Source organism: Amphiura filiformis, chromosome 17 (genome assembly GCF_039555335.1).
Source record: "Amphiura filiformis chromosome 17, Afil_fr2py, whole genome shotgun sequence".
NCBI lineage: Eukaryota > Metazoa > Echinodermata > Ophiuroidea > Amphilepidida > Amphiuridae > Amphiura > Amphiura filiformis.
Window position 1 is genome coordinate 21,368,970 of NC_092644.1, and position 23,825 is coordinate 21,392,794.

General features: G+C 37.8%; 1 protein-coding gene across 1 annotated transcript; it reads left to right on the top strand.

The window, feature by feature from the left end:
• Window positions 1-1,083: 1,083 nt before the first annotated feature.
• LOC140137467 (uncharacterized) lies at window positions 1,084-21,506 on the top strand. Its single transcript, XM_072159163.1, has 5 exons — window positions 1,084-1,219; window positions 13,724-15,491; window positions 17,141-17,321; window positions 17,815-18,078; window positions 18,578-21,506. Exons 2-5 carry the CDS (start codon window positions 13,743-13,745, stop codon window positions 20,668-20,670), a joined length of 4,287 nt encoding a protein of 1,428 aa, XP_072015264.1. The 5' UTR covers window positions 1,084-1,219; window positions 13,724-13,742; the 3' UTR covers window positions 20,671-21,506.
• The last annotated feature ends 2,319 nt before the right edge of the window (window positions 21,507-23,825 follow it).

Below are 23,825 nucleotides of genomic sequence, written 5' to 3' on the forward strand. Positions count from 1 at the left end.
CAGTTATAAACTCCTTATTCGATTTGTATTTTGCATACCCTGAAGAAAATACAAAAATGTGCACAAGGGCACGTTCGCCCTTTGAGGAAGGGGCATGTTCGCCCTATATCTTCCCCGGGCGGACTTACCCCAAACTGGAGGGCGGACCTGCCCCATCAGCGTATTATGCAAAATATTTATAATTATACCATTAAACAAGGTAAAACTACTGAAAAGCATGTTTTTTAAAGTTATGTGGTATCAATATTACTCATACCACCGTTTATGTCCTAATCCATAATCTCCCCGAAGTTGTAAACATGATACGTTTAAGCTCACTTTGGAGCCCTACATTTTACCCTGACCCGACCCCTGCAACAAATTTAGTGACTCCCCAGAAGAGAATGAATGCCCTGTATATTGTTGCTAAATGTTTGAATTTAATATGTTATTGTTATGCAATGTTTAAACCTTTCTTTGTGATTAGGGTGAACTTACCCCACCATATGGGCGAACCTGCCCCGATATGGGGCAAGTTCGCCACTTTGCAAAACTTTTTTGTTTGCTCTATCCTGTTGCTATTGTAAGGCCTATAGTGCTGGGATTGTGGCCGTATATAGCTAAGACATAGGGCTTTCACATGGGCTAATCAGGTCATCCCTAACCTTAAAATTGACATCGCTAGGCTGGTCAGAAAAATATAGGGCGAACACTCCCCGCTCTCCCCTACTATATAAATAAATATGTACAAACGAAATCTTTTGCGCACTATAGCTGTGTCATCAAATCTTTGATGTCACATAGGCCTAATATATTATTATGTTTTCGATGTGTATGTTAAAACAGTGTCAATTATAAATAGGTAAATTATTATACAAATGGATAGTTGTTATTATTTATTATTATCATTATTACCTTAGTAGCAGCCCCGGGTAGCAGCAGCAGGGACCGTTTTCTAAAATGTATTTCTTTAATTTATTCATCATTTACTTTATCACATGATCTGTCATGTCTGTTGTCGTGGGTAGATAATGTCATGCGCACAACCTGGGGATAGGTCACAGGGAATTCCCGAGTTCAGATCAGGAAATCAATAGGATCATAATTTTGGTGTTTTTACGAGCAATATTATACATATTCACCGAAATAACTGGCATTTTGTAAAAATGTTTTTGCTATTTATACATAAAATCCGTGTTAATGTGGACCGGAAATGAATCGGGGCTGGACAATTACTATGGTGAGTTATATGTTCCTTTATTTCTGCTAGTGCAGCAAAGGGATGTGCATTTTATACTACCAAATCATGTTCCTTTCATTCCCATCTTTTCATGTCAATATTGGAAAGGAAGTGTGAATGTGCAGGAAGTACATCATTAATGATAGTAGTATAAACATGATAAACATAACATGTCAACGGGTTTGAGAACAGATGAAATCACTTCGCAAGCAGCTCGAAACGGAACCACCCACTAGAAGTACAAGTTCACGAAAGGAGTAGTATAATGTATAAAATAAAGCATAACCCTTTGTTGTTTTTTATCGTATTACATTACGTTTGGGAATTGGAAAGAACCTTCTGTTAAATCATGCATGACTCAATTACAAATCTCTACATCCCTTTCTTCTTGTCTATTGATATTTTGAATAGTGTTTATCTTTCCATACACTTCTAGTGCCCGTTTCTATTCATCGTTATGTATTCTTCTCCCGTGCATTATTTTCGCGAACTACCCTTCACAGCCCAAATTATATAAACCTGCACGCTAAACAATGCATTATCTAAAACCTGCACGCTAAACAATAGATTCTAGATAATACGTGCACGCTCAAATACTAGAAATACTACTTTCACATAACCATATAGTAGAGTTAGGTGACGCTTTCGACACAGAGGTCACATAACTATATAATTGTCTGTTCGATATATATACCATCAAAAAAGTACGAATATACATTCTGTGGTGTTAAAATGGTATAGTTACAAACGGTGTTCTAGAATAGGGTACAATTACCTAATAGGGTGCAACTCGCTAGACTTGAGTCCAGTCCTCGTTTACGGAGTTTAGGGTTAGGGTTTAGGGTTGGGGTAGGGCAGTCTTGTAATAAGACTAGTAATAGTAGAGTTGCACCCTATTCGGCAATCGCTCGTGCAAAGATCATTGTCATAAATTATGATTAATGACCTCAAATAAATCAAACATCAAATGAGAATAATCGAGCTTCTATTAATTAAAAAGGGCCAAAAACAGGTGGATCATAATTATACAAGATGACACCATTGCAAAATATTCAGCATTTTACAAATGAAATACATGTAGGCCTATATCTAAAATAACATAGCCGGGTCCGGGAAACACACACTAGCGCATAATATCATGATCATGCTTTATAATACCATAGGCCTTCAAACACATGTGTTTGAACATGGCCTATGATAATACTGAACAAATGGTTAAATCCCAATTTCGTGTGTTTTAATATAAGTAGATTTTAAAGTTCAAATTATAGAGCTATAAAGTCCAGTTGATATTCACCGTAGTACTAGTCGGACATCTAAATCGATCGTTTCCAGGTGAACTGGTTCAGTGCTCTGAATGATCACAACATAAAGTCAATTGGTTACAAACCATGCGTGAATAAGTTACTAAAGTATGACGTATGGCGCAATCGATACCATTGATAGCTAACTTTACAGGGATTGATTTTCTTTACCAGTTAAATGCTACGTAGCTGGTCAATGTCCTGACGGTGTTTTAAAATGTAAGATATTTTCCCTAATATTAAAACTAATATAATGAATGCAGCAATTAATATTGCCTATTGTTTTAATAGGCCTACACTCAAAGTGTATGACGGATAATGTACTCGTGCAAATGCATTCGTCAAGATAATTGCACTTGCCATGGAGTTATTGCATTTAGCTCTTGAGCCTATCGGCTCTCGAGCTAAATGCAATAACTCCACGGCGCGTGCGATTATCTTGACGAATACATGCACTCAGTTCATTATCCTTATCCTAATAGATAGCGCCCTGATCGATTCTTCCTGCATATCAATATGCTTCATTTACATTACATTACAGAGATCGGACACTAATCCCTACCATAACAAACCGTGTATAGACTCTACATGCAAATACAGGTGATATAACAGGTCTATATTACAGGATTAGATTAGTAAACTATGATCTATTTGCAAGTATTATATTGATTGAGCAGGAAAGATTTGATACTATTTTTTTGTATAATAGTCTAGTTGCCGGCGTGCGTTATTTCTTTCTGCAACCATAAGGCTGCGTTCACATAGAAGTATACTATTCGGGTATACGGTGCACGTTTTGCAGGTTCACGCGTATAGCTTAAATCGAGCAAGGCAATTTCATAGTACCGGGTCACATAAGGCTACGATCGCATAGAAGTATACTATTCGGGTATACGATGCACGTTTTGCAGGTGGACGCGTATAGCTTAAATCGAGCAAGGTAATTTCATAGTACCGGGTCACATAAGAGCTATTCGAAAAGGCCGTATACCTGCGTTTAGTATAGTATAGTGGGAATCGCGCGTGTTCGATTTTAGTGCAGAGTATACCGTCCAAATTTTAAAAATCTAAACCATATGTGGGTAAATTCATTTTTTTAATAGATGCACTATCTAATTCTGCACATTATGACACCTCATTGAATGCAATGTGACCTCAAGAAGTAAAGTTACAAGCATTTGATAAGACGAAGAAAATGGGTAAACTGACATACTCGCTGTTCGCTATACGAAATACGCTCATTCGATCAGGCTGAGTTCACATAGTATACTCCTATATGAACTCAGCCTGATCGAATGAGCGTATTTCGTATAGCGAATACCGTATACCGTATACTTCTATGTGAACTCAGCCTAATGGGCCACAATGCGATAACACATAGTACATACATGTAATTAATAGGCCTATGAGGCTAGATATAACACGAGTTTATTACCATTATTATTTCCTCTTACTTAAGGGAGGTCTAATGAGCGTGAACCTGGTTTGGATGCAGAGGGAGTGTGCCTGTAACAGACACAGCCACCAGAAAAGGACCAGCTCAGATCGCGCGCCAAATAAGTTTGCAGTCCAGAAATTTCATTTTTTTTCTCAGCCTTGCAAAAAATAGGCAGAGGTGGGAATCGAACCCAGGACCTCGGTGTTGTAAAACCTACTGCGTTACCACTGAGCCAACTGACAATCAGCTATGAGAAGTTTGATAGTAATCCTTGATATTGCTGAATAGAATAAATCAATACTGATAGGTCTATTTATCTAATGTACGATGTTATTCAAATTGGCCTATAAACTAGGAATATAATGTGAAATGACTATCAATCGATCAATCAATCAAGTTGTCAAGTTATCAACAATCAATAATAAACCGACGTAGGCCTATCATGGAATATTACTAACTAGGCCTACTAACTAATATACCAAATAAATAAAATAAATAAATAAGTCAGTAAATAAATAAATAGGCATAGGCCTAAATAAATAAATAAATACATAATGCAGAATGCAGTTAGTATTTTAGTTGCAAAATTCCAAACATTCTATTCACACATTCTATTATAATTTTCTGCTATACACGCAAAGGACCTGTGCCTTTAATATGTCCGCGCCTAATCAATAATGAGTCTTTCACCATGCTCACACACCATGTTAAACTATTGTATCCCTGCAAGTATTATACTGACCAAGTCCTAACACCTCAATGAAATGGATGCTATAACGTACCCAATCAAGCGAACATATCAAGGTCATATCAGGGCGTTATACAAAGAATGGTCAAAGGTCAACGTTTCCAAAGAAGTATAGTAATAGATGTAGACACAAGCTTTCGTGCGGGAAACATAAACACATAGTCGTCAGTCGTGTGGTTTTTATGAGATTTGATACGGCGCTGAAGTCTATTGGCTGTCCCAAAATCAGTACCAGACCCGGTTTCCAGACGGCAATGTGTGTGTTGTTACAAGGAATGCAAACTCATTTTATCAATGAGTGAACCACATAGAGGAATACGACATCTATCGTGAGCCAATCTGCATTCTGTTGCCTGCAAAAGCCGACGATCAGGTAAAAATTCTAAAAGCAGCGTGACTAGATATTTGCGTTAATTTCATGATACGTGTAAAACGCATTGAAAACGCCAAATTGCAGTCATAAAATATATAATATTAGTAAATCACCCAATCGAATGTTAACGTAGGTATGTGGAAAAGAACTGCAATAACAATAACAAACTATGTGCCCAAAGAGTTGTCTTTGGCATGTCGCTTTTTGAAATATGACCAAAAATATCAAATTTTGGAAAAACGCCCCAAAATTTAAAACAAACACGAACCTTCCAAAATAAATATATATTAGCACTCGGCGGCCCAGTCACTACCTGCCGCTGTGATTTGGGGTAACTCATTGCTTCCCCTCTCCAGATACCGGAACTTGAAGGTCGCTCATACCCCAGCCCTTAATAAAATAAAAAGAAATCGATAGAATTAAAATTCTATAACGGTTTACCTGGGGTTCGAACCCACAACCTTTGTATCCATAGTCTAATGCCTACACGACTGTGCTATGATTCGTTGTGCCAGAAAGGTGTTTGTTTATGATACTTATTGATTACGGAATAAACTGCATACACACAATATACTATTACTAGTATAATAAATACGAATATAATCCTAACCTAACCCTAATCCCTAACCCTAACCCTAACCCTAACCCTAACCCTAACCCTAACCTAACCCTAACCCTAACTAACCCTAACCCTAACCCTAACCCTAACCCTAACCTAACCCCCTAACCCCTAACCCTAACCCTAACCTAACCCCTAACCCTAACCCCTAACTCCTAACCCTAACCCTAACCCTAACCCTAACCCTAACTAACCCTAACCCTAACCCTAACCCTAACCCTAACCCTAACCCCTAACCCCTAACCCTAACCCCTAACCCTAACCATAAGACCCTAACCCTGACAATAATGAACCTTGCCTCGGACTATGCGGTTAGTGATATATTGCGGCCCATTATGGTTGCAGAAAAAAATTATTTATGTCCTCTTTTGCACAATTACTGTATTTTTGTGGGACCTGAATTTTAAATTTTTATGATGATGACATAGACTCGCTTGCCAGTCCTATATACGCCGTACCTATGTATATTGAGGACTGGCTTACGCCATTTTGGATGTCAATGGGAAATACACACTTAACGATTTCGCCGGTTAGAAACTTGAAAAAAAATCTTTAAAATTTCATCAATGTATATAAATGTGGTACCAACTGTATTGTGCTTGATAATTTAAGACTCGGTTGAAACAAAATTAAGGATCGAAAGCATTTAAGTGTCCAAAAAGGCAAAATTATCGTCAAAGTTCTGCCGAAATCGGCACCCTTGCGAAGGGTTCAGTATTCGAATCGGGAACGAAAATATCCGATCTTTGCGATCAAAAACACAAAATTACAACTTTAAACATACTATTGGCAAAAGACATTATTACCAAACAATATAGAATAGAAAATTTGACAACATTTTCTCAAAATAATGAAAAATTTGCTCACTAGACATCGAAAAAGTACGCAATCCAATTCCCGTTCAAACGCGTGGGAAACTGAAAGTGCATAATCGTGACTAATGATGACATGTATGATGCAAACTCATAGGTGTTGTGCGTTTGGCAAGTTGGGAGGGGTGGGGTTCAAAATGACCCCATAGGATTATAAAATTGCTCAAATACCTCTTTCAAATATATCAAATTATTTACATAAATAAACAAAAACAAATAAATAAATAAATAAATAAATAAATAAATAAATAAATAAATAAATAAATAAATAAATAAACGAAAAAATAGAACAAATTTTAGCGTAGCATTAAAATCATAAATATAACCATTGCTGGCAGGAGGACTCGAACCAACGATATTGATATCAGCAGTCTGATGCTCTACCATTGAGCTAAATGACAGCATCTAGTGATGATCGTCGAGTTTTAGCTTATACAGTGTTTGTCTGTGATAATGTCGCCTCGTGAAAGAAAGAAATATAAAATCTCAATTTGTAATTTAAATTTATTTGATAATTTTCTAACCTATATTTTCTTTCGAGCAGGGACAAATATTTCCCCTTTTATCTAATTTGACCGCTATATAAGAATCTATTTCTTTTATTACTGATTTAATTCCGCGATTTGTCCCATTAAGCAATATCAAAGATTAATGTCACACATCTCACAACAGATATTTAGTTGGTCTAGTGGTCTTGCACAGTGCTGTTTAACCGGGAGGTACCGAGATCGATTCCCACCTCTGCCTGCAATTTTTTTTAAAGACTGGGAAATAATAACCTGACATTCGCCGCTGACATTCGTACTTCAGAAGCGGAGTTATAACTTGTTAAACTTTGCTCCTTCCGTAAAAGGGTACATTATTTTGGCACTACATTATTTCTTTCTTTTTTCACATTGCTGGTATTAAATATCAAATGGTCATAATTGGCGGTCACTTCAAATCATCCCCAACTGAACTAGGTTCAGGAATTTCCTCTCATTGTTAACTGTTGGTTAACCCACCACTTGAGAATAAAGGACTATGATAGGTGCAACAGGATTACCTACGGGATTATCTCAAGGATATAATTCTGTTCTCCATCCTTTTCTTACATCTTCTCTGATATGTGCTAGTGTCAATGGTTATTGTTAAAAGGCAATAAGGTGTGTAATTGCAATATTTCCTCTGAATAGGAAAGACTCTCTACATCGAGTTATGTATGCTGGTGGTTCGCAATACTGTTATTTAAGAGAAGGTATCTTTTATTTTAAACAAACTCACAGTGACCATAAAAACGAATAAAAACATCCGTTTCTCAACACGCGATTTTCAAAATTCCCGGGCGCCGAGTGCAATGACATCCCAGTAAGGCCATATAAAATTAATATTTTTTTTTTTTCAATGTAAAATCAGCATTGTCAGTAGTTTTCGGTCTTTTCCAACAGTGCTTGAGGAAACGATGAGGCACTTTTTTTTCAAATGTGAGATTCTGAGGGATAAACCCCCTAGAGTACCACAAAAAGACTTGGAAGTGATCCTTGTTCTCTAATAAACTTATTTATATGTATGAAAAATCATAAATCATTCCAAAGTCTAAAATAATTAAAAAATCTATAAAAAAAATTAAAAAATCTGACAAATCCCAGAAATTGAGGAGGGAGGGGACGAGAACCAAAACATTAATTTTATACGGCCTAATACAATGAAGGCTGACGACAATTGAACACAAATAACCATTACGTCATTGCACTTAGACAATTTCGGCGCGGGAATTTTGAATATCGCGTGTTGAGAGCCGACTGTTTATATTCGTTTTTATGGTCAATATGAGTTTGTTTTAAATAAAACCATGTGATTCGTGCTTGATAATTATTTTTCTAACATATAGCTACATATAAGGCATAATGCTATGATTGCCGGAGTCCCCCTTTAATGAATGACCATTTATTCCAAAATGGTTTATCGTTTGTCAATTTGGGATATAGCCTACATGAAGTAGAATATATTTCTGCGCATTATGACACTTCATAATTGCAATGTCGCAGCGTACATTGAAAGTTGCAGCAAATCCTATTCCCTTGTATTCAGTATCCATCAAAGGAAAATGGGACCATTGTAACAAATGAGGTGTCATAATGCGCAGAAATAAATTCTGCTCCCCCCCCCAAAAAAAATACAAGTTGGTTATACGATAACCCGATTTGGAACAATGGTCATTCATTTACCGTGCAGGGGGTAGTATGTAGTAATGTTTATGTTGATAAAGTTTGATGACTGCCGATCATAAATTTTAATCATCAAATAGTGTTGACGGTCTCCACATTATCTAGATAATTTGGACAGTTCAACAAACTTTAAACATGATAAATTCATGTTCGTATATTAAGAAACACTGACCACGATATCTGGCTTCAGTTTTCCACATTACAAACTTAAAATTCATCAAAGTACAGCATGCATATTTAAGTTTATGTGGATGGAACGTTCACACCATCTGCGCTAAAAATCTGAAAAAATACTACACAAGTTTATGCAAATATTATGATTTATATGACAATGACAACAAAAACACTTCTAGTGAATAATACAAATTAGTATGTCCACAATGCCTATATGAGAGAAGACATAGTCACCCTCCGTGAACGTCAATTTTGCGACTTTATTAGTTAAACTTGTGACCTCATCATTATGTGGACAACTTGCAAGCTAATCATTCACAGCTCCTCATTAAGTAGCATATGTCTACTTTCCAGTTTGTAGACAAAATGATAATAATAAGGAGATAACAAGATGTCTAAAACTCAGCTTGCTTGCTTACTTGCTTATGTCGACTCTTGTAGTCGGACTCGGACTCCCATAATGGCTCTCCAAACTGCTCTTTCTAGCATACAATTTTTGATGTCTGGTCCTGTGAATCCCGTATCATCTGCCAACATCTAGATATAATCCTTCTTGGGTGGACCTCTTGTTCTCTTTCCATGTTTGGGCTGCCACATAATATAAGAACAATTGAAGCTGCTTCCTCTTCGCCCCGGCTCTTCGCTTCTTGCACAGTGACCTGCAAACTTTAACCTTCTAATCCTGAGCCTCTCAGAGATTGGTAACAGATTCCCATATAGTTCACTAGAGGACGCAAGTATTTTTTCCACAGGGAACATCCATTTAAGGGATGTATAATGGGCAGGAACATGGTTTGGATTCCACAGGGAGAGTGCCTGTAAGAGACACAGCCATCAGAAAAGGACCAGCTCAGTCTCAGATCGCGCGCTAAATAAGTTTGCAGTTCAGAAAATGCAATTTTTTATCAGCCTTGGAAAAAAGTAACTATTAGCTGCGTCAAGTTTGATAGTAATCCTTGATATTGCTGAATAGAATAAATCAATACTTATAGGCCTATTTATCTAATGTACGATGCACACCGTCAACATCCCTATATATTCGTGTTAAAAATTGCCGTGATAGTACGGTGATTCCTCACGTGTTTCAACAACTACGCATGGTGATTTTATTCGAGATAGGCCGTGCAACTCAGGCTAAGCATACAATTTGAGATTTTGAGCGCCTGCCACACTGTTTCTATTCTATGTTTTACGATTTTCGCATGATCAATATATGGCTGGCCGTAACCGCCACAACGTGGAGCTGCTACGCGTAGCTTACTTTTCACTTCGCGGAGCTAAATTGACCAATCATCTTTTCATTACGCGGAGCCAGTGGATGCATTCTCGTTCCAGAGAGAGAAAACTCTTGCCAAAATTAATGTTTACTATGGGGATATTAAATGAATCGATTGTAAATAAACCACGACCAGTTGTACAGGATCAATACCATTGTTTGATTAGTGTATAGTCAATGTTACCTTGCATGCATGCATGCATGTGTCATGTGTGTGGCGTGTTTGTTTGTTTGTTTGTCTACTGTGTCAGGCCAGGATCACTGACACCCACGGTACTGATACTCTCATACTATCACGGTGATCATATTGTTGAATGTTGTTGACTTAAAAATAATCATGATGCAGTCATGTCTACAGTAGAACTCACCACGACCTTTGAAGGACTTAAACCCTATTAAAAGCTATTAAACTAAGATAACACTCAATGAAAACGGCTCAACTATGTTACATCAGATCTTCTCTGGTTAAATACACACTGCACTTCTGTCTGTTTTACCTGTGCAATGAGCAATGAGCTGGTATTATAGTTTCAGTTGGGTGAACGATTATAAAGCGAACGCAAGGTAACAATACTGTGGGCTTTTGTTTACGAAAAGAGACAATAGTCTGCTTATTGTTAACCAGCGTTCTTGAAAATGAGAAGCTTAATGACTTAACACGGTTTAGAAATAATTTCTTCATATTTTTTGGTACAAAAGTACCAATATTTCCAAACACCTAAATTAGCTAAAATTTAGGACATGTTACAAAACTATATTTTCTAGAATTTCAGAGAATACTTTAAATATTGGCCGGTTATTTTTTACACAGTAGTGACGTCAACTAGGCAATGGCCTATACTTCTAACATACACTATTTGTAGAGGTCACGCGTCAATGGTGAGCGCACTGAGTATTGTGTATAGGAAAACGGACAGTAACTACAGTATGTGTGGCCTACTACTAGTATATAAAGTAAATCCGAACTGGTTTGCAGTTTGCTGAAGGTCGAATTCCGCAGGGACACCGCGCAAGTTATACAAATTAGCTCCCGGCGATACACTGCAGATCACAGAACTGCGTGCATAGTTTACCACCACTCTGCCTAGCTATATAGTTATGTACAATACTGTATGAGTTTCTTGTGAGTACATGTCCATCTTAATAATAAGTCAGTTCGTACTTTTCATAAACTACTTTTTGAATCATAACTTTCGTGACCGAGGATATCTTGCAACTACGTGACGCTCGTCTGGCAAATTCTTAATGAATAAATTCGCTTCACGTAATGAGTAAGTCGTACTTAATTAGTCAGTTTTACCTCCGAGTAATGAAAACTCTAACATGATCATGATTGGTCAATTTGGCTCCACGGAGCAAAAAAGTCAGCTACGCGTAGCAGCTCCACGTTGTGGCGGTTGCGGCCTACCATATCAGTATCCCATATGATATTTCTATTGCAAGAAAATTTTATTTGTTGTCAGGTTTTATCTTAAATACACTAACTGGAAATTAAATACACTAATTAGTGAGGACCTGTATTTTGCTGTGGATATGTTTAACTGCAATTTGCGGGTAAAAAATTTGAAATCCTGAGTAAAGATTTTGATCATATTCAACTCTTTGAGAAAAAATTTATATAAAAGAATGCATGTAAAATCCAGCTGCAATACAATGTACATTATTGACACACTATCACTCTCTTTATCTACGGCAATAATAGAATATCGATTTCAATCGAATTGAATACGATGCTCAGTTTTGAGTTTGTAGTTGACTACTAAGCGACCTAAGCGATCGATTGCTAGCCAATCAGATAGAACTCCTTTTCTTGCGTTCGGTGAAATAAGAGTCGCCCGTCGCTCACCAACGGAGTATTAAATTTATATTTATCGAATAGGAAGTCGACACTGTGCGATGCAATTCAAAATTAATAGACGTTCCATACTGACCATAGGGGTCAATAAACTAGGAATATGTGTGAAATGGGTATCAATCGATCAATCAATCAAGTTTTCAAGTTATCAACAATCATTAATAAACCGATGAATCATGGAATATTATTAATTACTTACTAATCTACCAAATGAATAAATAAGTCAGTAAATAAACAAATAAATAAATAGGCATAGGCCTAAATAAATAAATAAATAAATAATGCATAACGCAGACAGTATTTTAGGTACAAAATTCTATTACATTATTAATTATAATTTTCTACTATACACGCAAAAGACCTGTGTGCTTTTAATATCCGCGCCTAATCAATAATTGGTCTTTCACCATGTTCACTCAATAGTCAAACTATAGTGTATCCCGGTAGGGTTATCTACTGACCAGGTGCTAAAGTGGATGCTTTCGAAAAGTGCCCAATCAAGTGTACATATCAAGGTCATAGCAGGGCATTATACAAAGAATGGTCAAAGGTCAACGTTTCCAAAGAAGTAGAGTATAGAGGTAGCCGCAAGATTTCGTGCGGGAAACGTAAAAACATACTCGCCAGTAGTGGCCTTTTTATGAGATTTGATACGGCGCCGAAGACTAGAGCTGTTCCATAATTTAGTCCGAAACCGTGTTTCCAGACGAAAATGTGTGTGTTGTTACAAGGAATTCAAAGTAATTTTATCATCAAGTGACCCACATAATACGACATCTATCGTGAGCCAATCTGCATTCTGTTGCCTGCAAAAGCCGACGATCAGGTAAAAATTCTAAAAGGAGCGTGACCAGATATTTTACTTAATTTCATGATAAGCTTAAAATGCATTGAAAACGCCAAATTGCAGTCACAAAATATATAATATTAGTAAATCACCAAAGCGAATGGTAACGTAGATTTGTGGAAAAGAAGTGCAATCGCAATAACAAAGTATGTGCCCAAAGAGTTGTCTACATGGCATGTCGCTTTTTGAAATATCACAAAAATATCAAATTTTGTAAAACGCCCCAAAATTTAAAACAAACACGAACCTTCCCAAATAAATACATATTTGCACTCGGCGGCACAGTCACCTCCTGCCGCTGTGATTTGGGGTAACTCGTTGTTTCCCCTCTCCAGATACCTGTACTTCAACTTCAAGTTCGCCAATACCCCATGCCTTAAACAAACGCATTACTTACTTTGAGCGTCGAGTCAGATTGATACGAGTAATGTGCGCTTAAATATACAAGCATCCGCAGAAGCAGATTAGTACGTGGCGATGTGTGTTTAGGGTATTATATTGCTACATTTAAGTCAATGTTTTTGGCATTCTTACACCTCAAATAACAAAACTAGAATTGGTTCCATTTCTATATATGACTCCATGCTTCACATGAGGGGTCGAAGGTCATAATGGGACCATTACGCTAAAATGGTCCTATCATGTTGCAATGTATCACAAATTCTTCCTCTCATCGCTAGGAATAAAAAAAAGTCAATCGTCATATTATACCTAACCGATTATAGACAAATGCTTCAAACCAAGTAATTTACATGAAATATACTAATTATATTATGCTGTTTTCTTTTTAGTGAACAGCACAAGAACAACATGGCAGCCAACTGGAATTACGGCGGTCAGCATCGAACGCGGAGTCACATCATCCATACTAAGTTAACGGTAGTTGCAGTCGATGAAAGGTCTTTCAAAGTACAGGAATCTCTCATTGACCTTGCTTTTGGAAATTACCTGCATCAAATCCGCCAACATGAAGACATACTACCCCTCAGTTCGGCATGTAAGCAAGTAGGATATCATTGCGAGTTCCAAAATGTTTATAACAGTGGCCTGGATTATTTTTTCAAGATATTCTTGCAAGGTTGTCGTCGGTGGTGCGAACTTTCCAGAACTAATAACTGTAAGGTCTGGATGTCTACAGACAACGAAGAAGCGTTTTCGTCCAAAGGCTCGGCAAAAAATGTCCACCAAGGAATTAAGCTCCACACCTTTTCCATAGGATCCATGTGGGATCGCTGCACATTTGTACAGCATTACAAACATACATCACCCATCAACCCAGTGACGAACAGGAGGAGAAAGATAGAGGACAAAACCTCCATTCTAGACTTTGAACACGATAGCCGATTCTTATCGATTTCCTTTCATTCTCCAACAGAATCTCGTGTTGTACGATCCCTAGTTGAATACAAACTACGAGTACGTTATGAAGACTTACAGAAGTTCATTCTTATAGACGACAGCGAAACCTATCTTCTCACAGCATTCTTCATGTTGAAAACACCGCCTAAATTTCAACTCATCGAGCGAAGTAAAAAAGGGGTGACGACCGCTCGAGTTAACCACACTAGAGACTGCGCCGCGAATGTTATTGGAAACTCGTCAGTTCTGGCATTCGCAGTTATGGATGAATCTCACGAAAAATTCCAAGAAGTCATAAGTCGACTCCGTGCCTTTGGGTTCAGCATTCACTGGTCACACATTTCTTTGCAATTACCCTCACCACCCATCAATAATCCCGATTTCAATGGTGACTTTAGGATAGCATACGCACTAAACTGTCTAATGTCTCAAGGATTTTTGATCACAGATAGAGCAGAAGGTCTTTTATCTAGGTTGAGAGCACTCCCGCATGACGAGTATCCCGCTGCAGAAAGAGCACTTCAAGAATTGGCAATAGAGACAGAACTCTCATTTGAAGGCGACAGGTTTATTGATCTTGCAAGTCAGTTTGAGATCAAGTTTCAGTTACTTCTTGCCAGTGGGGACTATGACGAGGAACAGTACGACAACTACATGTATGTTCGACGTGCGATTGTTACCCCAACCCGGTGTCTTCTACTACCTGCAGAGCTGATGGCTAAGAATAGAATCCTACGGCGATTTGGCGAAGAATACTGCGTGCGAATAGTGTTTAGAGACGAAACCTTCTACAAGCTTGGTAGTTTTGAAACCTCTCAGAGTGATGAAATTCAGCGCCGAGTGGTACAATTTCTGTCTTCTGGAATCCAAATTGCCAACCGTCACTATGAGTTTCTCGCGTGTTCAAATAGCCAACTCAGAGATCACGGATGTTGGCTTTACGCACAAGACCAAGACCAAATCAAAGCAGCTGATATTAGATATTGGATGGGGACCTTTACTAACATCAGATGTGTAGCAACATACATATCTCGTATGGGGCAATGCTTCTCCACATCAGAGGAAAGCGTGAAGGTATCTGTGGAAGATGGTCAAGTGGAGCATGAGGATGACATCATGAGTGTTAATGTTGGACCAGGTGGCAAGAGATACTGTTTCTCAGATGGCATTGGAAAAGTATCGTCCTCACTGGCCGCAAGGGTAAGGTTTCGAATACACTATAACTTTCTTACATTTATTTATATGCAATCATACTGCAGTTACTGTCCGTTTTCCTATACACAATACAGTATACACAGTGCTGTTTCCATTGACGCGTGACCTCTACAAATAGTGTATGTTAGAAGTATAGGATATTTCCTAGTTAACGTCAAAAAAAGAAAAATAACCGGCCAATATTTAAAGTATTCTCTGAAATTCTAGAAAATATAGTTTTGTAACATGTCCTAAATTTTTAGCTAATTTAGGTGTTTGGAAATATTCGCACTTTGGTGTTTTAGTGTGTGTTATAGGTAATAGGACATTGCCTAGTTAACGTCACTGTGTGGAAAATAACCGGCCAATATTTAAAGTAATTCTAGAAAATATAGTTTTGTAACATGTCCTAAATTTTTAGCTAATTTAGGTGTTTGGAAGTATTCGCACTTCTTGTTTTAGGAAGGATATGTAAACGACAGATAACACCAAAAAATATGAAGAAATTATTTCCAAACCGTGTTAAGTCAACAATCATTATGTTGCTCATTTTCAAGAATGCTGGTTAACAATAAGCAGTCTATTGTCTCATTTCGTGAACAAAGGCCACATACTATTGTTACCTTGCGTATGCTTTATAATCGGTTACCAAACTGAAACTATAATACCAGCTCATTGCGATACCGCACAGGTAAAAGAGAATCATGTGTTGTGTGGATTTAACCAGAGAAGATCTGATTTAATCAGTTGAGCTGTTTTCAATGAGTGTTATCTTGGTTTAATAGCTTTTAATGGGTTTTAAGTCCTGCAAAGGTCGTGGTGAATTCTACTGTAGACATGACTGCATCATGTCACTTGTTATTAATTGATCATGATCGACATGATTACTATCTTATTCAATCTGCCTATGTTGCACGTGATTTGGTTGCTATTGGGTCATCCTAGTCTATTGTATGAATTTATTAAAGTTAGCAATTATTTTAAATTGCTGCGATTTGGTAGTTTATAGCATCTTGCGAATGGTAGTGAACTTTGGCAAAATTTGCATTGATCATTATAGCAAGTGTGTAGAAGAATTCAAATATCACAGATATACTTTTGTCCTGTGGTAAAGAGGGCTGAAACAACAACACTTTTTTAAGGCATACGTAACTCATTAACAACAATAAATCAATTGTAGAATGAACTTTTGCGAAACATCAAAGTGTTATTTTTCAATAATATATTGATTTAGACAATGAAAATCAATTTTTGTTTCGGTTGCTTCGACCAAAAAAGATTGGGTCGCCTTAACGCCTCGTCTCACAATGAGCAGATTAGGTACATGTGCGAAAAGCAACACAAATTGCGCGGCCAAAAATGGGAGCGGAGTGTGCTGTAAAAATATATATAATTTGACGGAAAAGTACTCGAGATTTGCAAACATCACGATGACAGCCTCGGTCACAGGAGACGAATCATAACTGTTTAGCACATAGCAGCGCATAAAGTGCTGAAATACGCATACAGAGTGAAGGCTTCGACAGTAATTTGAATATGTAAAGTGGGAAAGAGCATTGTTTAGGGAAGCCTTGAATAAGGCGTACTTGTGGAAATCTTTGAAGAAAAAAAATAAAATGGGGACACTGTACAGTTCTCGTATGTTTTTTCTATAGATAGCACATGAAGTGAACAAGAAGAAAGTACCATCCGCTTTCCAAATCCGTTACGGTGGATGCAAAGGAATGATTGCCATAGACCCAACTATACGAGGAGATAAACTCGTCATTCGTCCAAGCATGGACAAGTTTGAAAGCCCTCTTGAAGAGATAGAAGTTATGAACAACTCAAGACCAGGTAAGAACAAATCAGTAGACTATCATGACTATTAATTTATATGGTATGTAAGCCGGAAAAGATAGGACACGAATCAAAACCGGTATAATACATATTAAGACCACTCATCTAGAAATTACCAGGACACAGTAAATGTTCACTTGCGGTGCTATGGCAATTATAAGTTAACCCGGCTCATAGCTATCGAAATATGTTACTGTTCGAGAGATTGTGATGTTTTACAATAACGCTGAGTTTCAACTGTGAATATAAAGTTGCTCGGTTTGTATAAGGTGAAAATTATTTGGCTTTTGTTACTACGCGCGTAAAGTCAAAAATTACCTGAAATAATACCGCCACATGCAACATGTGCAAACAGAATAGTTTCTCCTAAATCAGGTATTTTTTCTTATTCACGACAATTGGTCATTGTTGATATGCTGTCTTCCCTGCTCTTGTAGGCTAATTACCTAAAGTGATATTACACAGTCACTTTCCTTTATATTCCATACAGGCCGCCTTTACCTGAATAGGCAGGCAATAACGCTATTGTCTGGACTTGGAATACCAGACGACATCTTCCAGGAACTTCAGGAGAACATGTTGTACGAGCTGGGAGGCATGTTCTTTGATGACAACAGGGCAGCTGAGTCGTTATCCCTCAGGGCATCGCAACACTCGGCCATCAACTACCACCAAGTTGCCCATGCAGGGATAAGTTTGACTAACGAACCGTATTTCAGAGGCTTACTTCTTGCCGTGTACCGTAACTGGATAGGTGAATACTATATACATAAAATAAACGTCATTGTTTCTAGTTTTTATTGATCCATTCCCAGATAGGGTCCAAAAGCTTGAAAGTACTTTTTACCACATACTGGATACATTACGAGTATGTGTAAATTATTTTGCAACTCCTATTGTTAAATTCAGAATTTGGTTAAGAAGTCCGTATTGGGAACTTAGCTTGATAGTCATATGTGGAAAGTGCAATAAATCACGAAATTCTTTACGCTCGTATTATTGAAGTAGCTGCGTTTCAGACTTTGTGTTTGAATTTAGGTTACGGCACATACTGTAGATACAGTAGATCTTGGACTCTGCAAGTTACAGAAAATTAATGTTATCTTAATCATTGTAACATCGCCGAAGCTGTTGCGCAAAATTTAAGATAAACACACAGAATGTTGCTAAACGTTTTATACTTTTAACAAATGCATGCTGCGTTTGTAAAATGTTAGTTAAATTGTTTAACGTTTTCATTTTATTCTTTGCAGGTCAACTTCAAAGACAAGCCAGAATTGAAATACCACCTGAATTTGCCCGCAATATGGTTGGCGTCTTGGACGAGACAGGTATTTTAAGATATGGTCAGGTTTTTATTCAATATTCAAAGAATATAGAAACCAAAAAACAGGGTTCAAAAGAGGTGTACACAGGTCAAGTGGTTATCAGCAAATTTCCCGCCCTACATCCTGGTGACTTCCGCAAGTTCATGGCAGTCGATGTACCAGAATTGCATCATATGGTTGACTGCGTCGTGTTCCCTCAACGTGGTAGACGACCTCATCCAGATGAGATGGCGGGTTCAGACTTGGATGGAGATGAATACTTTGTCAGTTGGATGCCAGAGCTGATTTTTGAAGGTGTCAACGAAGAGCCGATGGACTTCATATCACCACCGAAAAAAATACACAATGGCCCTATTGAAGTACCCGATATGATCGAGTATATAGCAGATTACATCAAGAATGACAACATTGGTCTTATAGCTAACGCTCATTTAGCACAGGCTGATAATCAGGATGATGGCATTTTTTCAGATGTCTGCAAAGAAATAGCAGAAATCCATGCCGAAGCTGTTGATTTTGCCAAAACTGGCTATTCCCCAGATCTCACGAAGGAACATCGTCCACATAGATATCCTGATTTCATGGGAAAACGAGATAAGTCGTCCTACAAGTCAAAGAGAATCTTGGGCAGTCTGTTTCGTCAGTGTCGTCAAATTGATCGCATAGCGGTACAGCAGAAGGAATCCGGTTTACCCAACATTCCATATGATGCGGGGCTGGAACATCCTGGATGGGAAACACACAACGATGAAGCCGAACGTAGCCGCGATCGGTATAATCACAAACTGGAAAGCATCCTTACCCAGTATGGAATAACAAGCGAAAGTGAAGCTCTGTCTGGGAATATTAGGATACTAGGCAAACGCTTCACACAGCGAAATGAGATCTACGATGCCAAGAACATCATAGGGGTCAAAGTACGACAACTCAGAAATGCAACGAGAAGATCATTCTTTGAAGAATTCGGCGAGAGAGAAGAATATTCGGATGAGTGTCTTGCAAAAGCATCCGCATGGTACATAACTACCTACAACCACCCAGAAAGAAAATATCTCAGTTTTCCATGGGTTGTTTCAGATGTCCTCTGTGAGGTTCGTAAGCGCAGTCCCGCTGCTGCGGAGATCAGCGTTCCCTCAATCATGCGGCGTCTCAGTACGGAAGCAGAGATTGGCGCATACAGTCAACGGGCAGACACTGATAGACTACGCCGAATAATTTCATCTGAGATGTTGGATGAGTCTCTACAAGTCAAGCGTAACCAAGATCTGATCATCCAGTATATGCAAGCAACTCCTTGGATACGGCCAACCGCAGGAATATTAATAGAGTGGCGCTCGAAGCAGGCTTTAAGAAAGGTAATTCACAAGTGGGAACTGTTGATCCTCTTGCTGGGATACGCCATTCACAATGGTCTTATTCCCTCTGTTCCCCGTGGTGTCAACACATCTCTGACGTCAGAAGCTTTCCGCTTCAACCAAAGTCAACCACTGGCAATCAATGACGATGTGGCAATGAAGCTGCTAGTGGATTTCTTTTCCTTCTGTGGAAGCAGAAAATTTCATTCCAGGGAATTCCGCCGAATTCCACATGGGTGCCGAGCCCCCAACCTATCTAAGTCACATCTTGACCGTATCTCGAGCGCTGCTGACAAAGCCTATCACAACCTAGCTCTTTGTGGTACAATAGACAGCATTCTTCAAGATAATAAGGCTAATACAGATGATGAGATCCAAGAGGAATCTAAAATCATCGGCAACGAATTGTTCAATTCTAGTGATGCTTGGTTACCGACTCTGAAGGAAGAATTCCCAACTGTAGAAGTGTCGATCAGAAAACTTGGGGGTCGCAATGCAAGATATCCTAATGCACTTGTTACCATCAAAGGCCCGCTCTCACAAGTATGTGAGGTACAAGACCGAATTGAAGAATGGGAAAGCGCCCCACCGCCTCGAGTTCGTAACGCTGATGAATTCCTCGCAAGGCTTTCCCTCCAGCACAGAGTAACACATAATTATTGACATATTGCGACTGTCGCCATTAACCCCATACTGCAGTTACTGTCCGTTTTCCTATACACAATACACAGTGCTGTGCTCTCACCATTGACGCGTGACCTCTACAAATAGTGTATGTTAGAAGTATAGGTTAACGTGTGAAAAATAACCGGCCGATATTTAAAGTATTCTCTGAAATTCTAGAAAATATTGTTTTGTAACATGTCCTAAATTTTTAGCTAATTTAGGTGTTTGGAAATATTCGCACTTTGGTGTTTTAGTGTATGTTATATACTACGCCAATAAAGTATCCTTACACTCGGAAAAATAATCACAATTTCAAAACTGAACAATATTGGAGTAAATTTGTTTTTTTAATAGCTGTACTATCTAATCCTGCACATTATGACACCACATTGAATCCAATGTGACTTCAAGAAGTAAAGTTACAAGCAATTGAATAGACGAAGGTCCAGTTTTAAAAGTGACAAACTGGCCTATAGGCGCAAAAAGATTCCAACAAGCGAAATAAAGAGACAGCACAGTTTCTTCAATGAAGCGTTATTTAAAGCAGTTTTTATTTCAGTTTTTGCTTCTCTGTACTGTAACTTTCATTTTATTTGTCAGTTCTTTTGTTTCACTTTTCTTTGGTTCCTTTTGTTTTAAATTAAAGCCAAACGCATAAATTAGCCATTCACCACTCTCAAACCAGATGTCTAGTCTGTGGAGTTTTGTATAGGCCAGTTTGTCACTTTTAAAACTGGACCTTCGTCTAATCAAATGTTTGTAACTTTGCTTCCTGAAGTCACATTGGATTCAATGTGGTGTCATAATGTGCAGGATTAGATAGTGCATCTATTAAAAAAACAAAGTTACCCCAATATGGTTTAGTTTGGAAATTGTGATTATTTTTCCAAGTGTAAGGATACTTTATTGGCGCGTGTGTGAAAAATAACCGGCCAATATTAAGTATTCTCTGAAATTCTAGAAAATATAGTTTTGTAACATGTCCTAAATTTTTAGTTAATTTAGGTGTTTGGAAATAGTCCCACATTTGTGTTTTAGGAAGGATATGTTAACGACAGATAACACCAAAAAATATGAAGAAATTATTTCCAAACCGTGTTAAGTCAACAACCATTATGTTTCTCATTTTCAAGAATGCTGGTTAACAATAAGCAGACTATTGTCTCATTTCGTGAACAAAGGCCCACATAGTATTGTTACCTCGCGTTTGCTTTATAATCGGTTACCCAACTGAAACTATAATACCAGTTCATTGCAATACCGCACAGGTAAAACAGAAACATGTGTAGTGTGGATTTAACCAGAGAAGATCTAATTTAATCAGTTGAGCTGTTTTCAATGAGTGTTATCTTGGTTTAATAGCTTTTAATGGGGTTTATGTCCTGCAAAGGTCGTGGTGAATTCTACTGTAGACATGACTGCATCATGCACGATCATGACAGCTATACGAATGTTTAAAGGATGTCTCCGGCAATCGCAACATAGTTACATTATGCCTTATATGTTAGAAAAAATAATTATCAAGCACGAATCTCATGGTTTTATTTGTGAAACTCACATTGCCTATAAAAACGAATAAAAACAGCCGGCTCTCAACACGCGATGTTCAAAAAATCCTGTGCCGAAATTGTCTAGTTCAATGACGTCATGGTTACTTGTGCTCAATTGTCGTCAGCCTTCATTGTATTACTGGGACGCGCGTCATTGCACTGGACAATTTCGGCGCCCGGATATTTTGAATATCGCGTGTTGAGAGACGGCTTTATTAATTCGTTTTTATGGTCAATATGAATTTGTTTCAAATAAAACCACGTGACTCGTGCTTAATAATTAATTTTCTATCATGTAAGGCATAGTGTTGTGATTTCCGGAGTCATCCTATAAGTATCCGAATTCTAATATGGCAATTGAGCCAGTAGCCTTTTGGCGGGAAAAGGTTAAATATCAAACTTTATATTTCTAACTTTCTCAGATTGTGTAAATAGCTATACCAATGTTCTTTCCTAGTAAGGACTTCGAAAATGTATAGTAGAATGTGCCATTCTTGAATTATTAACAAACAGGTCAGCGGCCAATTCTGAACTCTGAGAGTCACTGCCTTTGTAATCATTTTGGTAATAGTAGATTGTACATTGTAAAATCATTTATAGCGTTTAAACAATAATTAATGTTTATTTTGGGCCACTGAATAAATTACTGTTGTTCGATTTTGAAACAGAATTTTAATTTTAAGAAGTTTTTAAAATATTTACACGATGTTGTTTACTTCAACTGTTTAAGTTTTTTAATTGTTCTCATTTCTGATCAAAATTAGGTCTATGTGTAACAAATGTGTATAATTGTGTATGTATGGTACGCTGTGGGTTGGCGGTTAAGTGTGTTATTAAACACAGGAAAACAATAATAAGGATAAACATAATATGGGAAACCTCCGTGTAACAGTGGACACTCATCAAGACGGTCTTTCTAGATCTAAAACGGCTTATATATGGGTGGGAAAATCCAAACGATATGAGGTCAACAGTATTGGTACTTGACACCCCCACACACCCCTACCACAACACCCTCCCCACACGCGCACCATAATGGGATCGGGCCTTCTTCCCAATAATATGTCGTTCCGTTATTTTACTTGATATTTTTCATGCTTTCTTAAAGAAAACTTTAAAAGGGGTATTTTTTGTGATTCTATGGCATATAAATAATAGATATCCACGACAAAAGTTACCGTCTCCAAAAATTCCTTGCGCCGCCACTGATGATGGTGCCAAGATTGTACAGAACAAAGATTCAAGATTGTTTTATTTTTCTACAACTCATTTTAATATATATACGATTGTATTAACTTCATCTTCAGTAGGAGATTCAAGATTGGAAGCAGTTATTTTGTTCCATGTTGCTATTAATGTTAATCGAATAGGTACATTACTCTTAAAATGTGAAATGGTTGTTTGTAATTATGATTATCAAACCTGGGTTCATTATAATAAAAACAATTAAAACACTGGCTTTGCGGTATTGTGTTTCTGTTGTACAATTTGTGATTTTTGAAGCACTGGCTTGGTGGCCTAAACCCCTTCCTAACCTCCCATCTCCCCACAAATCCGGGTAAGTCAGATACTATACTACGCTTGTACGTTTGCTAAATAATC

Bases quoted from the DNA above. Each gene is read 5' to 3' on its own strand.
- LOC140137467 (XM_072159163.1), top strand. From the start codon at position 13,743: ATGGCAGCCAACTGGAATTACGGCGGTCAGCATCGAACGCGGAGTCAC. The intron at 15,492-17,140 runs GTAAGGTTTCGA...TTTTTTCTATAG, and splicing joins CGTCCTCACTGGCCGCAAGG to ATAGCACATGAAGTGAACAA. The intron at 18,079-18,577 runs GTGAATACTATA...TATTCTTTGCAG, and splicing joins CGTGTACCGTAACTGGATAG to GTCAACTTCAAAGACAAGCC.